At 50.8% G+C, this 19367-nt stretch overlaps 1 protein-coding gene across 1 annotated transcript in view; it reads right to left on the bottom strand.

The window, feature by feature from the left end:
* Positions 1-3044, bottom strand: part of CLEC20A (C-type lectin domain containing 20A) — a 13837-nt gene extending 10793 nt beyond the window's left edge. The window contains 4 exon segments of the mRNA XM_055083875.1: positions 851-916; positions 2461-2526; positions 2529-2825; positions 2942-3044. Of these exon segments, the coding sequence (XP_054939850.1) occupies positions 851-916; positions 2461-2526; positions 2529-2825; positions 2942-3044 (532 nt within the window).
* Between the last annotated feature and the right edge of the window lie 16323 nt (positions 3045-19367).

The raw sequence follows: 19367 nt of genomic DNA on the forward strand, positions 1-19367 counted from the left end.
CGCGGCCTCTCCCGTTGCGGAGCACAGGCTCCGGACGCGCAGGCTCAGCGGCCATGGCTCACGGGCCCAGCCGCTCCGCGGCATGTGGGATCCTCCCAGACCGGGGCGCGAACCCTGTTCCGCTGCACCGGCAGGCGGACGCGCAACCGCTGCGCCGCCAGGGAAGCCCCTAAAGCTACCCTTTTTTAAGCACCTAGTCCTTGCCAGCCCTGAGCTTTGCGTGTTGCACACGTGATCCTTTAAAATCCTCACTATAATCCTGAGACGCAGATGTTATTAACGCTCATTTACGGAGGAGAAAAAGGAGACTCGGGGAGGTGATGACTTACCCAAACTCATGCCTTATTAAGTGGCAAGACGAGATTCAAATGCAGGTCCGCCCTCCTCGGAAGCCTGTGCTATCTTCACAGCGCCATGTTGCACAACAAGCAGAAAACCAACTTTACAAAGCAGACTGAGGAGTGAATCTCCTTTGGAATGTCTCTAACCAGACACCAAGAAACGCTTAAAATATCAGGGCAGTAATATCCCCCTCACCAGGTGGATGGGCCTGGACTGTGGAGAGGTGCTACCCTTGCCCCCCACCCCCAAGCTGCCAAGGGTAGGGGCACCAGAAGACTCTGGGATGCAGCCTGGACTGGTTGGAGACCTTCCCCCGGCTCCTGCCCACCACCCCACCCCCACCCCCCAGGGCCAGCTGAATAACAAAAGCATTGAGCCTCTGCTTGGGTGTCAGCCTGGGGGCCCGCAAAGCCAGGGGATCCCTGGGCCAGGCAGGGGTGGGGGCAGCCAGCTGGTCCAGGTGGAGAAGTGCAAGGGAAGGCGGAGCCCTGGAGCCCTGGGTGTGTACCTGGCTTTGGAGAGGTGGTCAGGCTGAGAGCCTGTTCCAGGAGGGTGTGGGGCTCCAGGGCAGGATCTGTGAAACGGGCCACATGTTATGGGGCGGGAGTGCAGCCGCCCAGCATGCTCTGCGGGCACCGGGAACCGCCAAGTTGAAGCCAGGAGAAACGGAGCTCCAGGGTAGAGAGGCTCCTTTGTTCCTATCTACGTGTAGTCCATAAATAGATATATATATTGAGCACCCGTTGTGTGACAGACACTATCATAGGCCGTGGAAAAATAGCACGTATCAGACAAGCAAGATCTTTGTTCTTGAAGAGAATATGAGAAGGAGCCAGCCTTGCAAAGAGGTAGGAAGGAATACCCCGGGCAGAGCTAAGGTGGGAAGGGGACACATGTGTTTGAGGAGTGGAAAGCAGCCAGTGTGGCCAGGGAGAGAAATAGGAGATGAGGCCAAAGGTCTCAAGCAGGGCTGGGTTGGCTACAAAAAGGAAGTGATTCTAAGTGCTAAGGGAACCTACTGAATGTGTTTAAGCAAACTGGTCTGATTTACATTTTTAAGAGATCACTCTGTACAGAACAGACGAGAGGGGGACCGGGCAGACGCCACAGAGAGCTGTGCTGGTGTGTGGACCTGCAGAGCTGGAGAGACGTGGATGCAGTTAGGACGCGTCTGGGTGGAGTCCAAAGACTCCAGGGGCAGTGAGGGAGAGCCCCGCACACACAGCCCTTCCTTCAAGGGGCCTCCCATCCCCACCCCGGCATACTCACCACTCCTGGAAAAATCTCTTTTGTGGCTTGGGAATTGCAAGATCAAACCTAGGCTACCCTGGGCTACATTTCAAGGCCCCGTGACGGCCATGGTGTGCAGAGAATTGGGGTCACATCGGGTTGGTCCCCCATACCCCTATTTGAAGAGTTGGGGTGTGCCTTGGCTGACTGAGAGAAAAGCAGAAATTGGCCCTTTTTATCAGGAACGTGCTGTCTATAACCATCCCCCGTGTGATCTCAGCACCTTTAAGACAAGGGTCAGTGTCATGGGTTGCCTGGGCAGAGAGGAGCCAGCCAGGGGGCAAGGATGGGGGGCCGGTCCCCAACAGCCGGCACCATGTGCATTGAGTAAATGGTTTTTCTGCAGAGGGGCACCCACCTACCTCCCCAAAGCAGGGGTTCTCCCACAGAGTGGCTGTTCCACATTCCCCCAGCCCCGCGAGAGAAAGCCACCCCACACTTTAATGAGGAGAGAGACCTCGGACCCTGCTCTGGTTTCTGCACAGACGCAAATGGATCCCCAACCTGACTTTCCCATTTTCCTCCCTTTCTTTTTCCTCTTTCCCCAGATCCTTAATTGTCAGGGGACATAGTGGAAAATTTCCGATTTTACTTTTTGACTACCCTGATTTACACCCGTTTCTCTGATGGAGCCTTTGGAATGAGGGACAGAAGAGATAGAAACTAAGGCGGCAGAGAAGAATGTAGCAAAAAAGCGTTAAGCTGATAGTTATCCTCTGAAAGGCTTGAGCCAGACCCAGGCTCGCTCACTCTCTCTCTCTCTCATTTACTCTTGAGAAGCAAAACCCTAGGAGGAAGACCAGGCCCAGAATATGACTCTGAACACACCGTAGTAGCAGATGAAGGGCTTCTGAGCAGTGCACGAGGCGGCCCCCAGGCTGGGAAAATGGCGACTGAATACAGAGTGGCACAGAGACCCTCCTCGAAGAACGGCGGCGAGCTCCACACTGGCACGCCGAAGATGGAGCCGCTGGACCATCTCAGGCCCCCAAGGCGCACGTGGAAGAAGAGGCCAATCCAGGCCGCGGTGCTGCTGGTAAGGGAACAGAGGGTCTTGATGTTGCTGCAGTCCTTCATGCTCTGCAGCTCGGCCAGGTCTGCGTGGTGCTGCCGGCAGTACTCCAGGGCCTCAGACCAGCTCAGCTCCTCGTCCACCCTCCAGAAGGTCTTGCTGTCGCTGGTCAGCTGCAGGGCTGGGGAGGGAGAGATAGTCGTCGTGTGGCTGCCCCTACCCTACTCCCAAATCCCGGGTGTTCAACCGCACCACAGGCAGCCTCCCCAGCCTCTCCTAACCCACTCCACCCCTCACCTCCCGCCCTCCACTTGCACAGCTCCACAGCTCTGCTTCCGGGCCTCTGCACAAGCTGCTCTCTTGGCCTGAAAGACTGGCCGTCCTCACCTGCGCCCTCCATCCCCCATTCTCCCATTTGTCATCTCCCCCTTCACTCTGCCGCATCCTGGGCAGGCTCCCTTCCTAAGAGCAACAATGTACCTTTGTTAATGCTTAGCAGCAGTAGAAAGGGTTTACTGAGCACTACCAGGTGCGATTAGCTCACTGAATCCTTTCCAACGACTAACTCCCTAGGATAAACATCACCATGACTGTTTTACAAATTAAAAAACCAAGTCACTGAGAGTTAAGTGACTTAGCCAAGGCCACCCAGTGGGAAGGGGTAGAACCAGGGCCCAGGGACCGTGGGTGGGGCTCCCAGGGCAAGGCCCTTAGACAGAGCATGGTTTTGCCCTGATGTAGGGGTCACAGGCTCATAACTGGGGCTGCACATTAGAATCACCTGGGGAACTTCTCCAATACACCAATGCCCAGGATGCCCAACAGCAAGGATCTGAATCTCTTGCTGGGACTAGCGTTAGAATTTGTTTAAAGTCCCTGGGGAAAAGGATCTTTTGGCTTGTGTGTCTCCACCACCAGGTCCAGGCAGCTTGGGAGCAAAGAACCAGCCTTATTCATCATTATATTCCCAGCGTCCAGCACATCAGAGGGGCTGGGTGTATTGAAAATGAATGAACGAGTGAACGAATGAGCACAAACTTCTCTCGGGAACCGACCCGAACCCCAAGAAGTCAACGTTCACTTCCTTCCTTCCTTAATCCATCCCCTTGTGGAGGTGCCAGCAAATGAGGGCTGGTTAAGGACTGCTCTGCTCAGGGTCTTGGGGTGGGAGAGGGGGGCGTCCTAGTCCTTAAGGAACCAGCCTCAAGCCAGAGCCCTAGGAGAGCAAAATAAGACTGAAAAACCGGGCATTCAGAGGGGCAAGGGTGTGCACCATGGGGGAGGACACGGGAAAGGCCTGACGAGGCGCCTGCCAAAACAGTGATGCTTCTCACACCCACCAGAGGCCACGAAGAGGCTGCCTGTCGCTGAGAGAAGTTGGAGGATCCCTGGGCAGGAGAAAAGGAATAGAAAGAAATTACTTTCTTGTGATATGTGATTCACTTTGACATTTGTTTATCCTATTCTGTTTATTTCTTAAAAGTCACTGGCTGTGGTCCACTAAATTGACTTTAGGATGTAATGGGTCCCAACCCACAGTTTGAAAAACCCTGCTGCCCCAGCTGATCTCCTGGCTTTAAACACCTTGAGATGACAATTCCCAGACACAGCCTCCACCCTGGAGCTCAGTGTACGTGTCCGACTGTCCGTTTCTCACACGCACATGGGTTCACCCTGCCAATCGGCCTGTCCTAGTCGTCCCAGCTCATCACAGGGCACCCCTCACCCCAGCACCTCAAGCCCCACCCAGGAGTCACTGTTGGTGCCTCTCTGTCTCTGTCTTGGCAAATCCCATCCGTTCTACAGCAAGTGAGTGTACATCTTGGACCTTCTTGAACTTTCCACATCTTTCCGTGCCCACTGCCACCCTGGCCCAAGTCACCATCCCCTCCCCGGGACTGACAGCACCAGCCCCAAAGGCTCTCTCTGCTTCTGTCCTCCACTATCACAGTCCCCTCCCCACTCTGCGTGCAGAAGGACCTTTCTGAGATGCTCCCCTTGTCACTGCCGCGGGCCACAGGGCGGGCTCCTACCGTAATCCCCACGCCCTGTGTGCCCTGGCCCTGCTGTCATAGGAAGAGCCTCCGCAGGCTCCCGCACTTGCTCTTGCACGCACCCTACTCATCCACAGGGCTCCACCCCGCGCCTCGGGACCTTTCTCTAGCTTTATTCTTTGAGGTTCCTTCCTTTAGCCCTTAGGCTCAGCCCAAATCTCCCCTCCTCAGAGGAACCTTCCCGCCCACTTGACCTAAAGAATCCCGACTTGCCTCTCCCTGTGACTGTCCCTCGTCACCCTGATCATCTCCTTCACTGCTCTTGTCACATTCTGTGATGATCTTGTTTACTGTCTTCTTGCCGAACGTCTCTGACCCCCACTAGGATGTGGGCTCCGTAAAGCGGGCCACCATTCCTGACTGGCACCCATTAGCACTTAATGTGTTGGTTAGATGCGTCAGTGAAGAAATGAATGAGTGAAATTCTACATAAAACAGCCAACTCCAGGTTCTGACGCCTGGTGGTGGGGTGCGGGCAGGTGGGGGGCGGGGAAAGGGTGAGAGGAGGCAGGGCAGGGGCGGGGAGCCAGGCTGACATGCAGAAACAGTCACTGCTTCCCACTTTGTCTCCCCTTCAACCCCAAAGTCTGGGCACCTCGGGGAGAGGCACCCTTCCCGCAGGTCTGTGCCCTGGACGTGCGCGGAGCCTGGTGCCCTCCTGCCCGGGCGGTGGCCTTATCTGCTGTGCAGAGGGACAGTCGCAGCCCTGAGGCCGGCATGGCTGCAACACAGGACAAGACAGCCGGTGGAAAGGCTCCCCTCTTCTAGAAGAGGCTGCGCCTGGCAATTAATGAGCAGACGCGGGAGGGGAGGGCCCAGCCGGGGCTGGTTACCGTGGGAGGGCGACGGCAGGAGAGCTGAGACTCCTGGGCCCTCAAGGCCCAGAGGGACAAGGGGCCGAGGGGAAGGAGAGAAGAGGAAGGACCGAGGAGGGACAGGAGCTGGCAGGTGTGGGCCAGGCTTGCTGCGCTCTCCTCCCTGCCCACCCTCTCCACAACCACAGTGCCGGGGAGAGGCCATCACGATCCCCATTTTACAGGTGAGAAAGCTCTGGCTCCAAGAAGGAAATGACTTGCTCAAAACTCCAGGGCAGGAAGTAGCAGGGCAACAATTCAAGCTCAGATCACTGCAAAGCATGAGGTGGGGAGATGATGGGCCCCCAACTAGTCCTGCTTCAGTGAGGCCAGAAGCCACCCATCCCAGGCTAGGCTCTGGCTCCCCAAGTAAGTACAGAGCAGAGGCCAAGGCACTTTCTCTGGGGGACCAAGAACATCTCTCTCTCTCTCTCTCTCTCTCTCTCTCTCTCTCTCTCACTCTTCCTTCCTCCCTCCCAACATCCCGTTTAGGCCCATAACTCTCTCCATTCCCCTAAGAGCTAAGCTGTTGGAAACCAAAGGCTGGAAGCCTCTGCCCTCCACTCCTTCACACCCTTCCTGAAGGGAAGGGCAAACAGCCCTTCTGATTGGAAGGGCAAAGGGAAAGAGGAAAAAATTCTTCATGCCTCAACGATAATGTCCTGCACAATATTCTCTTATGCAGCGATGGCCTCAGATGACTTCTTCCCAGTGGCAGAACCCGTGTGTGCCAGGGCCTCTCAGGGCCACTCTCTGGGGATGGAAGAGAACCTGACAGTCCCATCCCGGAAAACACCACCCCTGCCAGGACCCTCTCCCCCAGCCATTCACCCAGGTGTCCTCGGTCTCTTGACGTAAGGGCCCTGCTAGGCTTCCCTCTGGGAACAGAGAGAACTACTGGGGAAGCGCAGTGAGTGTGGAGTGAGGCACAGCATCCACGCACCCTCACCTCCCCCAGGGCTGCTCCTGGCACTCTGGGTTGAAATTCCACGTGCATTTCTCTTTTCTCCCACTAGTCCGCGAGCCCCTTGAGAGCTGGGACTGCGCCATAGTCACAAAGCACTCACCCCATAATAAGCACAGCAAAAGCTCTCAGTGAGGAGGAGGTGCGATGGTTTGTATGAGGTGGGTTGGCTATTATTCTTCTCTTTGGAGTCCCGCTCCTACCTTAGACTCTGTGTGGTCCATGGAGATCTGGCGTACATGAATGAATGAGGAGCCTTACACTGGACATGGAGGGCCGGTCATGAGGGGAGAGGGGGACAGCCTTGCTCCCCAGGACACCAGTTTCGCCCAAGTTGTGTGAGGAAACCCAGGCTGGATAAAGGGAACGGAGAGAAGGAAGCAGCTGGCTTCACGAGCAACCCAGGAACAAACACTTGGTTTGCATGAGCCACAGGAAGCAAAGGGGTTCATGGAAACTCCCTGTAGCATCTCTTCCCGTCCCCCAGGTTAGGAATGCTTTTCCACCTGGACACAATACACCCTTAGGTACGTACGGGTCTACAACTTTAACTTTCCCACAACCTCCCAGACTAACTAGATCTGTATCCCCGGAGTGGAAGCTGCATTTCCCACACTTGCCGTATTACTCGGACACGCTCTCAGCACCCCTGAGAGCAGACAGGTTTTCTTCCGCAAAGTGAGCTGCTAATGACTGTCCCGGCTCTTTGTTAGAGAGGTGCATTGTGGCTGCAATGCCCAGCCAAGCACAATCTCGAGAGGTTTTTCTCTAAGCCTTGACGCCTGTGAGATAATAGAAAAAATATATATTGGTCTCTGCCCCCAGTACCTGGCACAGAGCTCCTAAAACCCTTGTAGTTTCCTGAGTGACAGGAGTGTCTTTTTCTTCTGATGAAGTGACTCAGGGTGGATGCCTGGATTGGGGCCAGTCTCTACAAAGACCAAGCCATGTTGAGAAGCTTGGAGTTTTCAGCACCAGCCTCCTGTCCTTCAGAGTTAACGATTGCTCAGGCTTATGTAATGAAGCCTCCGCAGGGACTTCCCTGGCGGTCCAGTGGTTAAGACTCCATGCCTCCACTGCAGAGGGCATGGGTTCGATCCCTGGTCAGGGAACTAAGATCCCACACGCCACGTGGTGCAGACACAAAAAGAAGAAGAAGAAGAAGAAGAAGTCTCCACCAAAATTCCAAAAGCATGAGGTTCAGAGAGCTTCTGGGTTGGTGAACACATGGAGACATGGGCAGAATGGTGCACTCAGAGAGGGCATGGAAGCTCCCTGCCCTTTCTTCATACCTCGCCCTGTGTCTCTCTCCCACCTGGGTATTCCTGGTAATCTGGTGAGTAAAATGTTTCTCTGAGTTCTGTGAGCCACTCTAGCAAATTAATTGAACCTGAAGAGGGGGCCGTGGGAATCTCCAATCTCCAATAGCTGCTTGGTCAGAAGCACAGGTAACAACCTGGACATCTGAAGCGGAGGGCGGGCAGGGGGTGGAGAGCCTTGTAAGACTGAACCCTTAACCTGTGGGATCTGACACTAGCTCCAGTAGTGTCAGAACTGAATTAAATTGTAGGACACCCAGCTGGTGTCACAGAGAATCGCTGCTTGTAGGTGAAAACCCCCATACACCTGGTGTCAGAAGTGGTAGGTGTGGTATGACGTGGTGTGAGAGCAAAGGAGAAGCACAAGGGGAAAGGCTGGGGGGTGGTTTTCCTAAACAATTCCTTATCTGTGGAATGAGGGTAACAATAACTATTTTACAATGGTATTATGAGGATTAAATGAAATAATCTTTGTAGTGGCTTTGATACACTGCACAAATTCCAATGTGCAAGAAACATTGCATCATCTATTTATTTGTCTCTAAATTAACTTAAAAATTTTAAGGTATATGCACAATAAAATGCACCTATTTTAAGTATACAGTCTGATCGGTTTTGCAGAATGTATATTATACCAGTGGAACCACCATCACAATCGAGTCATAAAACACTTCCAACACCCCAGAATATTCCCTGCTGCTCTTTGCAGCCATCCCTCCCCCACCCCAGCTTTAGACAACCACTGATCTGCTTTCTGTCACTATAGATTTGTTTTCTAGCCTTTCATTTGAATGGAATTTCACTCAGTAAAACATCTGTAAGATTTACCCATCTTGTCATATGTATCAATAGTTAACTCCTTTTTATTGTCAAAGGGTATTCCATTGTAGGAAAATATTACAACTTGTTTATTCACTCTCCTGCTGGCAGATGTGGTGTTGTTTTCCAGTTTGAGGCCATTATGAATGAAGCTGCTGTGAATATTCATGAACAAGTCTTTGTGTGGACATTTCTTTTGGGTAAATGCCTAGGCGTTGGATTGCTGGGTCATATGGTAAGCATATGCTTATAAGAAACCGCTAGCTCTCTTCCAGGGGGGTTATATCATTTTCCACTCCCACCAGCAATGCATGATAATCTTCTCAGTGTGGACATGAACTGTTGAAGACAATTATGCCTCATGGGGCCATTCCTGCTTGAGGGAAAAGTTCTGTTACAGCTAGCTTCTCTAGATCCCCACACAGCTGGGGAAGCAGTGGCGCTCCTGGGGCAGGTCACTGGAGCCTTCCTTGGACGCTCCCTTGGATCCCTTGGGGAGAGCCACCCAGGGTCCTTTGCTCTTGGGCACCCCTTAGGGGGCAGCACACCATACTGGGCAGCCAGCCCTGCTTCCTTAATCCTGAAGAAACATTTTTCCTGGAACCTCATGGGGAACATGAACCCTTGGATTCTAAACTACAGCTGCTCAAATTTTTCATTTATTTTTCCCCCCTCTGTTTAAGTACTGTTTTAATAACTGATCTTTTTTTAAAAATTATGCTTTATTCCTTTAAAAGTAAATGTGTTGGCCAGTAAGAACATGAAAAGATGTGTAATATCACTAATCATTAGGGAAATGCAAAACAAAACTACAAAGAGATACCACCCATTAGTATGGCTACTATCCAAACAACAGAAAAGAACAGGTGTTGAGAATGTGGAGGTAAGGGAACCCTTGTTAGGGGGAATGTCAGTGGTGCAGCCACTGTGGAACACAGTATGGAGGTTCCTAAAAAAATTAAAAATAGAATTACCATATGATCCAGAAATTCCACTTCTGGGTATATGCCCAAAAGAATTGAAAACAGGGACTCAAAGTGATATTTGTACACCCATGTTCATAGCAGCATTATTCACAATAGCTAAAACATGGAAGCATCCCAAGTGTCCATTGAGGATGAAAGGATAAACAAAATGTGGTATAAACATACAATGGAATAGTATTCAGCTTTAAAAAGAAGGAAATTCTGACACCTGCTGCAACGTGGATGAAACTTGAGGACATTATGCTAAGGGAAATAAACCAGTCGTGAAAGGTCAAATATTGTATGATTTCACTTATATGAGGTACTTAGTCAAATTCATAGAAAGAGAAAGTAGAATGGTGGTTGCCAGGGACTGGGGAAGGAGGGAATGAACAGTTGTTTAATGTGAAACTGAGCAGGACCCTGCAGGGCCCTCCCAGGAACAAAAGCCCCTCCATGTCCCCCATTTCTTGTTTGTTAAAAAAAAAAAAAAAAAAAAGGCTTTAGGCTCCTAGGCCTTTCCTGAGTTCCAAGAGCAGACTCGTTCAGTTACTAATTAGGGAAGCGAGGGAATGCAGAAACGAAGGAAAAGCAGTCAAGCAAGAAAAGTAATATTAGCTTAAATAATAGTTCAACCATAAAACAGAGTCACAGGACCCTAGCTCCTACCGAAGGGATACAGATAACAATTTGACATGTATCTTTGAGTTGTTCTGCGTTAACGAAGACCCCCCCCACCCCTGCCAGGTGGGGAATGGTGACTACATGCTGATTGCAAGCCGTGGACCCCAGATTGGTTGGAACCAGCAGGTTGATGATTAGGATTCCTGAAACATCACCCTGTTATCTCACCACCAACCAATTAGAAGAAAGTCCATAAGCTGATCATACACCCTGCCACCCTCACCCCTAATGTGGCCTTTGAAAACCATTCTTTAAAAGTCATCGGGGAGTTCGGGTCTTTTGAACAGGAGCTGCCTGTCCTCCTCGCTTGGTGCCCTGCAATAATGCTGTACTTTCCTTCACCACAATTTGGTGTCAGTTGATTGGCTTTGCTGCATGTGGGGTGAGCAGACCCCAGTTTGATTCGGTGACAAAGGGGTGCAGAGTTTTCATTTTACAAGATGAAAAGAATTATGGGGATGGATAGTGATGATGGCTGCACAACATTATGAAGGTATTTAACACCACTGACTTACACATTTAAAAATGGTTGTGGGGGGCTTCCCTGGTGGTGCAGTGGTTAAGAGTCCACCTGCCAACGCAGGGGACACGGGTTCGAGCCCTGGGCCGGGAAGATCCCAAATACCGCGGAGCAACTAAGCCCATGCGCCACAACTACTGAGCCTGCGCTCTAGAGCCCTCAAGCCACACTACTGAAGCCCACGTGCCACAACTACTGAGCCCATGTGCCACAACTACTGAAGCCCGCACACCTAGAGCCCGTGCTCCGCAACAAGAGAAGCCACTACAATGAGAAGCGCATGCACCGCAACAAAGAATAGCCCCCGCTCACCGCAACTAGAGAAAGCCCACGTGCAGCAACAAAGACCCAACGCAGCCAAAAATAAATAAATAAATAAATAAATAAATTTATTTATTTACTAAAAAAAAAAAAAAAAAAAATGGTTGTGGGGATTTCCCTGGCGGTCCAGTGGTTAAGACTCTGCTTCCAATGCAGGGGGTGCAGGTTCGATCCCTGGTTGGGGAAATAAGATCACACATGCTGTGCAGTGCTTCCAAAAAATAAAATTAAATTAAATTTTTAAAAATGGTTGAAATGGTAAATTCTGTGTGTATTTTACTACAACAAAATTTTGGGAAAAAGTAAATGTTTCCTGAGTTAATATTATCTACCTAATATGACTATTTTTCTTTTCATTAACTTATGTGCATTGTCTCCAATTTGATACTTTAGCTCTGAAGTTACCGAATTCTTTTTGTTTCATATAACTGTATGTGTGTACATGTGAACTTCTTGGTTTGTTCTGTTTTACATAATTTTCTTCAGCAATTATTTCATCCTTTTAGTAGTTTCAATAACTTAATAGATTCATTATTAATTTCTTTTAATATTTTTTATTTATTTCATTTTTAATATACAGTGTGGGGGAGGGGTTCCAGGAAGCGGGAGTTAGCTGGGTGCACACCACATGTGCCTGGGTGTGTCTATGTCTCCTAAATAATCCTCACCCCCATCCTCACTCCAACACAGGGTGCTGGTCCAGAGCCCTGGGGATGGGGGCGGGGCTAAAAATGAAAAAGAGGAATCACTAGTACTTCTGCTAAGTGCTGCTTCCAGCCCTAAGAGATCCTGGCCTGGAGTAGGGGGAGGAAGGCATTGTCCCTGGGAATGAGGGGGCTTTGGAGCAGCTACAGTTCACAAGAAGCATATGCCACACCCCTTACATACTTTACCTTATTTAATTCTAAGAGACAAAATTCAAAAACCCTATGAGGTAGGTACTTTATTATTATCCCATTTTCTGGATGAAGAAACAAGTTCAGAGAGGCTAAAACACGTGCCCAAGGTCAGGTAACTAGTAGGAGAGGACCTGGGACTTGAAACCTGGTCTGTATGATGTTACAGCCCAGGCTCCCAACCAATAGTGCTGTGTTCCCGAGGCTGCTAGTGAAGGCCTTACGTCAGAGCTACTGAATCAGAAGCAGGAAGGGATGGGGTCCCACATCTGCCTTTGCACAATATCTTCTTACTGGCAGGCAGGTGTCCAGGCTACTTACCTCTTTTAACCCCAATTTTACAAATGTCAGGTGGGAAATGCTGACGTGGGCTGCATTGGTCGGGGTGGTCCACACCTCCTCCCACCAAGTAAGGACGGTGGTGGGTCCTTGCCCCTCAGCTGAGGTGGCCTGGGGAGGAGGTTAAATGTGCTGGCTGTGTAGCCAGGCTGCCTGGCTTCATTTCAGGGGCTCCTCCACCCAGCTCTGCAACTTCAGAGAAATTATTTAATCTTTGAGTTAAACGGCTTCCTCATCTGTAAAATGGGAAGAACAATAGTGCCTACCTCTTAGGGTCATTGTGTGGATTAAATAAAATCTTAGGGTCATTGTGCGGATTAAATAAAATAAACACATTCAAAATGCTTGGTTAAGACACTAGCTGTTTTATTCCCGTGATTCCCTGTATCCCTGTAGGTGAACCCTTGACTCTAGTTCAACCTGTAAGGACAGAAGACTGGCAGGGTCACTGGAATCACTGAACCAGAGAATCCAGGCCCACAGGTCCAAAGCCCCCTTCAGGGAAACCAAAAGTCCCCCCTTAGCAATGGGACAGCCAATGTCTTCACACCTGCGCTACCCTGCCCTTCCGCAGGGAAACCATGCCGTGGCCCCACACATCCATGCACCTGTTTGGTGTTAACCAAGCAGTGTGACAGGCTAGGGAGGCAGGAGAATGGAGAGGCTGGGGGCGTGCTCCGAGCTGAGAACGAGCTCAGAGGGGCCAAGACGGGGTGCAGCCACGGCCAAGGGCTGCGCAAGGGAATCTGAAAAATAGGGTGTTGTCTCCTGGCAGAGCAGGGCATCAGGAGGGTACGGACAAACACCCTCCCACTAGATGGGTGTCAGGAGACAAACACCACGGGTGAGCAGAGGAGGAGGGGTGACCCCTTGGCGGGGGCTGATTCATAAAGCTGAGCAGAGAGAGAGAGAGAGAGAGAGAGCCCTCTTTCTGGAAGATTTTGCCCTGAAACCACCAGCCACAGCAGTGCCGTGGGAGAAAGCTCTCCAACAAGGACAAAGGGAAGAAGGAGGGATCTGGTATCAGAAGAGCCAGGGGCGAGGGTCTGAGACCAAGCCGGAGGTCAGTTACCACGAGATCAGGCCTCACGTGCCAAGACTCAAGGAAGGAAACAAGCTGTGCTCCAGAAGATGAGGACGTGGGTCAAGAAGGCAGCAGAGACAGGTAATATGTTGGTTAATTTTACATGTCAACTTGACTAGGTCACAGGGTACAGCTGACCCTTGAACGACGTGGGTGTTAGGGGTGCCGACCCCCGGACAGTCAGAACTTCGCATATTACTTTACAGTCAGCCTTGGTATCCACGGTTCCGCATCTGGAGATTCAACCAACTGCGGGTAGCGTAGGACTGCAGTACTTCTTCTGAAAAAAATCCTCATATAAGTAGACCTGTGCAATCCAAACCCGTGTACAAGGGTCAGCTGAATTTGGTTAAATATTATTCTGGGTATATTTATGAGGGTGTTTTGGATGAGATTAACATTTGAATTGGCAGACTGAGTAAAGCAGATTGCCCTGCCTAATGTGGGTGAGCCCCATCCAATCTGTTGAAGGCCTGGGTAGAATAAAAGACTGAGTAAGAAATAATTCTTTCTCTATTTTACAGCTGGGACCTCAGTCTTCTGTTCTCAGACAGGAACTTCCACCATGGGCTCTCCTGGGTCTCCAGCTACAGATGGGAGATTTCAGGGCTTTTTGGCCTCCATAATCATGTGAGCCATTTCTTTAAAATAAATCTCTTGATTGATTGATAGATAGGTAGATAGATAGGCAGAAATTCTATCGATTCTGTTTCTCTGGAGAACCCTGATACAAGTAACCAAGTGGAAGGCAGAATAGAAGGCCCGTTGAATGTCTGCGGGGCCTGGCAGGGAGCAACAAAACAGAGGCCAGGTAAGTTTACCGAGTGGTGTCAGCAAGAGGAATCTCACTGACACCAGGTCGGTACTGCAAAGGCTCCTTTGTGTGGACTTTGGGGCTTCCATTTTTCCAATTCTCTGAGTACTGAGAGCTGAGGGAGATCCACGTACAAAACCCAAGCGTTGTTACATTTATGGATATCCCATTATTTCCCGAGTCAGGAACCCACAGGACCCCTGAGAACTGGCATGTGTTCCCTGCAGACACTGCGATGTGATGCAGTATCAGCCTGACACACTCCCTGCTCAGAGGACACCTTCTTGCTCTACGTTGTTAGAGGATGTGTAGATCGAAGTCCAGTTCCAGCAGCTGTGTAGAGTGACAAGGCCAGGTAAAGGTGAACTTGGGCCAGATGGAGCAGAGAAGGCTGATTTAGTATGTAATACAGCTGCTGGGACAGGCTAGCAACTCTCTCTGCTGGAAGGAAGACCCATGTGATACACGGGAGACAGGTAAACACTCACCATCCAGGGCTCAGCATGGAGGGGATGGTCCCACTGATATGGGGGGAGCGTGTCATCTTCAGAGACCCAGGCAGGCACTGGTGATGGGAAAGTTTGGCATGTGGTAGGTAGCATTCCCCCTCACCCCCCGCCCGCCTCCTGCGCTGGGTTTAGAGAAGAAATTGTCTAAAGTGAAGGGTTGGGAAGCTCACAAGGCCAGGAATGGGATCCAGAAGAAGATGGCAGAAAGCCAGCTCTGAGAACTGGGCCGTGCACCTCCTCTGGGCTCTCAGCACCCTGAGCCTACTTACCGTATCGTAAGTGTGATTCTAACGATGCCCTGTCAGCCCACCAGTGATGAGTTCCTAGGGCCAGGGCCATGCCAGGTACCTTTGTGCTCTTTGTGCCCAGCAGAGTGCTTGGCACACAGTCAGGCTCAGTAAACGTGTGTTGAACCAGCAGGGGATTTGCTGTGGAGTCCCCTGCATGGTGACCCAGAGCTCCTTGCTAAGACCCAGCCTGGCCCTGAGCCTGGATAAGGGTGACCTGCCAGTGAGTGGTGGCGTGGAGAACCAGGCTGGCCCTGGGATTCACGACTCTCTGCATGGGTTGTTATTGTCACAAGTTTTATTCTGTCACAAGAACGGGGTTGCTTTGTTTTGATCAAGAATTAGAAATAAATCAACGCTTATGTTTAGAAGGCTCGGCAAGTGACTGTGGTCTGCTTCCGTGTTCGATTCCGCCCAAGTTGTCTTTCCCAGAGAGCGATTTTTCACACGAGTTTTGCCACCCAGAGGAGCGGTGTCACTTATGCCTCCTTCCTCAACTTCAAGTGGAGCCCAGGGCCCAGAGGGTTCTTCTCAAAGTGTTAGTCTGTCACGTGGCCCAGGGACACCCCAGAGCCATGTGGACAGGAGCAGGGGGAGGAGGGGTGCTGCCAGTGGCCCCGAGGAACAAGGCTGGGGTGGAGCCCGGGTGGACTTGTGGATTCAGTCTCCTGAGCAGGGGAACAGGCCTGCTGGAGAAAGCACTCCCTGCAGAACCAATATACAGGGCGACGAGCCAGCAAGCTCTTGTGAGGTAAAGGCCGTCATCCGAGGTGATGTATCTGTGCAAAAAAAAAAAAAAAAAATGTATCTGTGCGACGTTTGGCTACAAAGAACCAGCCAAGTGAAGTCACTCGTTGTAAAAAATGATGAGGGGCTTGATAGTAAAGCATCAGATCTGCTTTTATCATGGCCACTAATTAAAATGACCAACCCTGAGAATCCATGAGATGTCACCAAATAGAAATCCACAACATTTCCACAGGCCATGTGCTTGTGAGTCACCAGCCAGGAGTTACTGCTGCACGTGTGTGACTTTCCAAAGACCTACAATTAGCGGGAACATGGTGCCATCTCCATTCACCAGTCACGTTCTTAGTTGCAAAAGGAATCCACATCAGCTGGTTTAATTGTTGGGAGGGCTGGAGAAAGAGGCTGAACTCCCAGCTTCTAGGACAGCATTCAGCCCCTCATCAGAGAACCGGCTGATTCAGAGCCGGTGATCCGCTCTACCTGCACCAGCAGACGGGATGCCTCAGCAGAATTTCCCCACGGTGAGACTGGGAGCTAAACGAAAACCAGTGTTACATGCAGACTATCCAAGTGGATCTGGATATATGGGGTGTTTTTTAGTTTTGTTAAGCCTAAACTAAATCAGAACAGCCAAATATTTTGGCATGAAATGCAAGAGGTATGTGGAATCCATTGAATTCAAGATTCAGAAAAACAAGCAACCCATTTATACGCATTCTATACAATGCTTTTTGCCAACAAAGGAAAAAATCCACAGCCCTGTTTAGAGCACAGACATGTAACAAGAACGAAGAAGCAAACCTCTAGAAACGGCCTAATTCTTAGTCTTTAAATGCACCAAGCTTTCCCACACTGACAGCTCAGCCTCCTGCAAGAGCCTTCCAGGCTCGTCCAATCTGGTTGCCTTTGCCAGGAGCTATTCTCACCCTGTCTCCACAGCGGCTCTCAGAATCTGTGTCTGGCTCCTCTGTTTGGAGACTGGTTTAAACAGCCTTCTCCAGCTCACTGAACTCTCCGATCGGGCTCTACAAGCTTCCTTGCTTTTATCACCACTCACAGCTCCAGGGCAGAGATGCTTTCCCCAGCCCCGGCCCTGGAACTCCTGCTGAGGGAAGAAGATTCACAGAGTCTGGGCCATTCTTCACCTAGACTCAGCTCTGAGATGCTAATGATCCCAGGGGCAGAATGGCCAAGAGAAGGAAGTTAATCAGATGTGAAAAAGGCACCAGCCAGGCTGACCCCACAGGAAGCCCACTAGTGGCCAGTATCCCCAGGTCCTGGAAAACTTTGGTCCAGTCTGGGTTGTTGTCCATGTCTGGTGGTGGGGGCCAGCTGTAGGCATCCCCAGGCAGGGGTCACGTTCAGGGACTTCGTGGGACTAGACACAAAGGTTCCTCTAAGGAGGTTATGGACTTTCAGCCAAGAGGACAGCGGCAGGGGCCATCTCCCAGTGAAGGGGCTGACAAAGGTCAGACATCTTGGTTAGGCCCTAGTGCTTCTCGGAGGGCTCAGAACAGCAAGAGAAGCTTCAGACCAGACCCACATTCTGATGCCTGCAGGAGGGGAGCGGGGTGTGCAGGGCCTTCTGCAGAATGGGACTGGAATAGCCTGGAACTGTTGTATTGCAAAGCTCTGGACCAACAGGATCAGTATCCCAATCTCTGTCTCAACGTCCCACCCACCGGCCATTCAGGTGACAAAGAGGTCGCTCCCTAACCTGAACTCTGCCAGTTCACATTTGTTAGGAGATTTCATCTCAGCTCGAGAACCTGGTGTCATTTTCCCTTTCAGACCTTGCTGGCTACCTCCCTTTTGCACCAAAACCAGAACCCCAAACCAAGCTTTCTTACAAGAGGACTTGTTAAAGTGAAATAGGACAGATGAGATGCTTCAGGGAGGTGTGGCAGAGATTGGTTGCCCGCTCCTTAAACCTATTTCCTCTTATTCTTGGGAGACAGGTGGCCACACGTCCCAGCCTCCTTTCTGGTTAGGTGTGGCCTTGTTAGTTTGTAGCCAAAGAAGTGTGAGTGGGAGGGGTGCAGGCTGCTCCCAGGACTAAGCCATGGACTCCTCCCATTTGTGACCCTCCATGGACACCATGCAAATCATAGGCCCCCAACAAGGGCAGTCCAAAGAGGCTACTGCACCATTTTGATTGCTTCAGTGATAAATGGGAATTTGGAGGTGTCCGAGGTGGAGAAGAGGCTACAGGCTGGGATAGCAAGTGTAGAGGGCCTCGGAGCAGGGAAGCCAAAAGAGGCAGGAGTATAACTGCCATCATCCTCTACTTGGGCTGCATCCAAAGACAGTAAAGGGACACCAGCCAAGTAAGGAGGCCCCAGGAGCTATGTTTGGCAGGAGCAGGGGAGCCTCTGATGGTTGGTGACTCTTTATTTCACACAGCAGGCTGCACTGTAACAGTCGGCTGTGGGAACCGTAACAGGTTCCCCTGGGTCCTGGGAGGCCCTGGCAAATGCATCTCTGTCATAGAGAACACACAGGAGAAAAAAGCCTGTGATCCTCAAACAAAGCCTCTGCTCTTATCATAAGAGTGGTAAGAATTTTCACTTATCATAAGCTGTATTGCGGTAGCTGGAGATTTACCATTAATTGTTCAGAATATTACGTTTTGTTCCTGAAATAGAGGCACTAGAAGTTCACATGATAGAAATTCCATAGAAACAATATTATAGGACTTGACTGTAGTAGCCAAGATCTGATACACTGTTTATAGGAATGATCAGAAATTACATAGGAACCAGTGTGTCAATGAGAAAAGATGTCTGAACCCTGCACAGTGTAGAAGTAAGGTGTCTATAAATCAGTTACGTGGGACAATGCAGTAACCGATCATATAAAAGTCCCGTGAGAGGTCCCCTGAGGCTAAGAACCAGCCAGCCGGCCACTGGGCGGCAGCGCTAGACACTGCAGTGTGTGGCAGGCTGTTCAGGAGCCAATCATCGAGGTCACGTGTGGCAAGCTGTGTTGTGCAAGGTTGACTGGAGACCACGGCCGTCAGGACTCTGGGCACCTTTGAGAATCAAAGGGCTTTAGAACACTGGGTCCCCTGTAGTCAAATGGGCCCCTCAGCACAGATGACGTTCTCTTCACCTCCTCTGGGCCTAGATGTGAGTCTTGGCTGAGCCCGGGCTTCATTGTAGGCCAGACCCTGGAAATTTGTACCTCTGGAATCACAAGAGGCCAAACACAGAGGCCTAAGGCCATTTTTAATCCTCCTTCCCCACTGGCCTCCACCCCACACACAACATTGTCTTCATGAAACTGAAAAATCAGGACCCCTATAAAGAAAAGGAAATCCAAATGCCGTTGGGGAAAAGGCACACATGACTGCTTCTTTCTCTCTGTTGGGAATCTCCCCTTTCACCAAACTCCATTGGAACATCAGAGGGCTCTACGGTCCTTGCCCTGGACCAGTGGATTTTGCCCTGAAGGGGGGTTAGGAAAAGCCTATCTGACATTCTCCAGGTAAGAAGGGCCTACGGCCTGCATATAACAAAGTCATACCACAGCAACTTCCACATCA

Source organism: Physeter macrocephalus, chromosome 4, assembly GCF_002837175.3.
Source record: "Physeter macrocephalus isolate SW-GA chromosome 4, ASM283717v5, whole genome shotgun sequence".
NCBI classification, from domain to species: Eukaryota; Metazoa; Chordata; class Mammalia; order Artiodactyla; family Physeteridae; genus Physeter; species Physeter macrocephalus.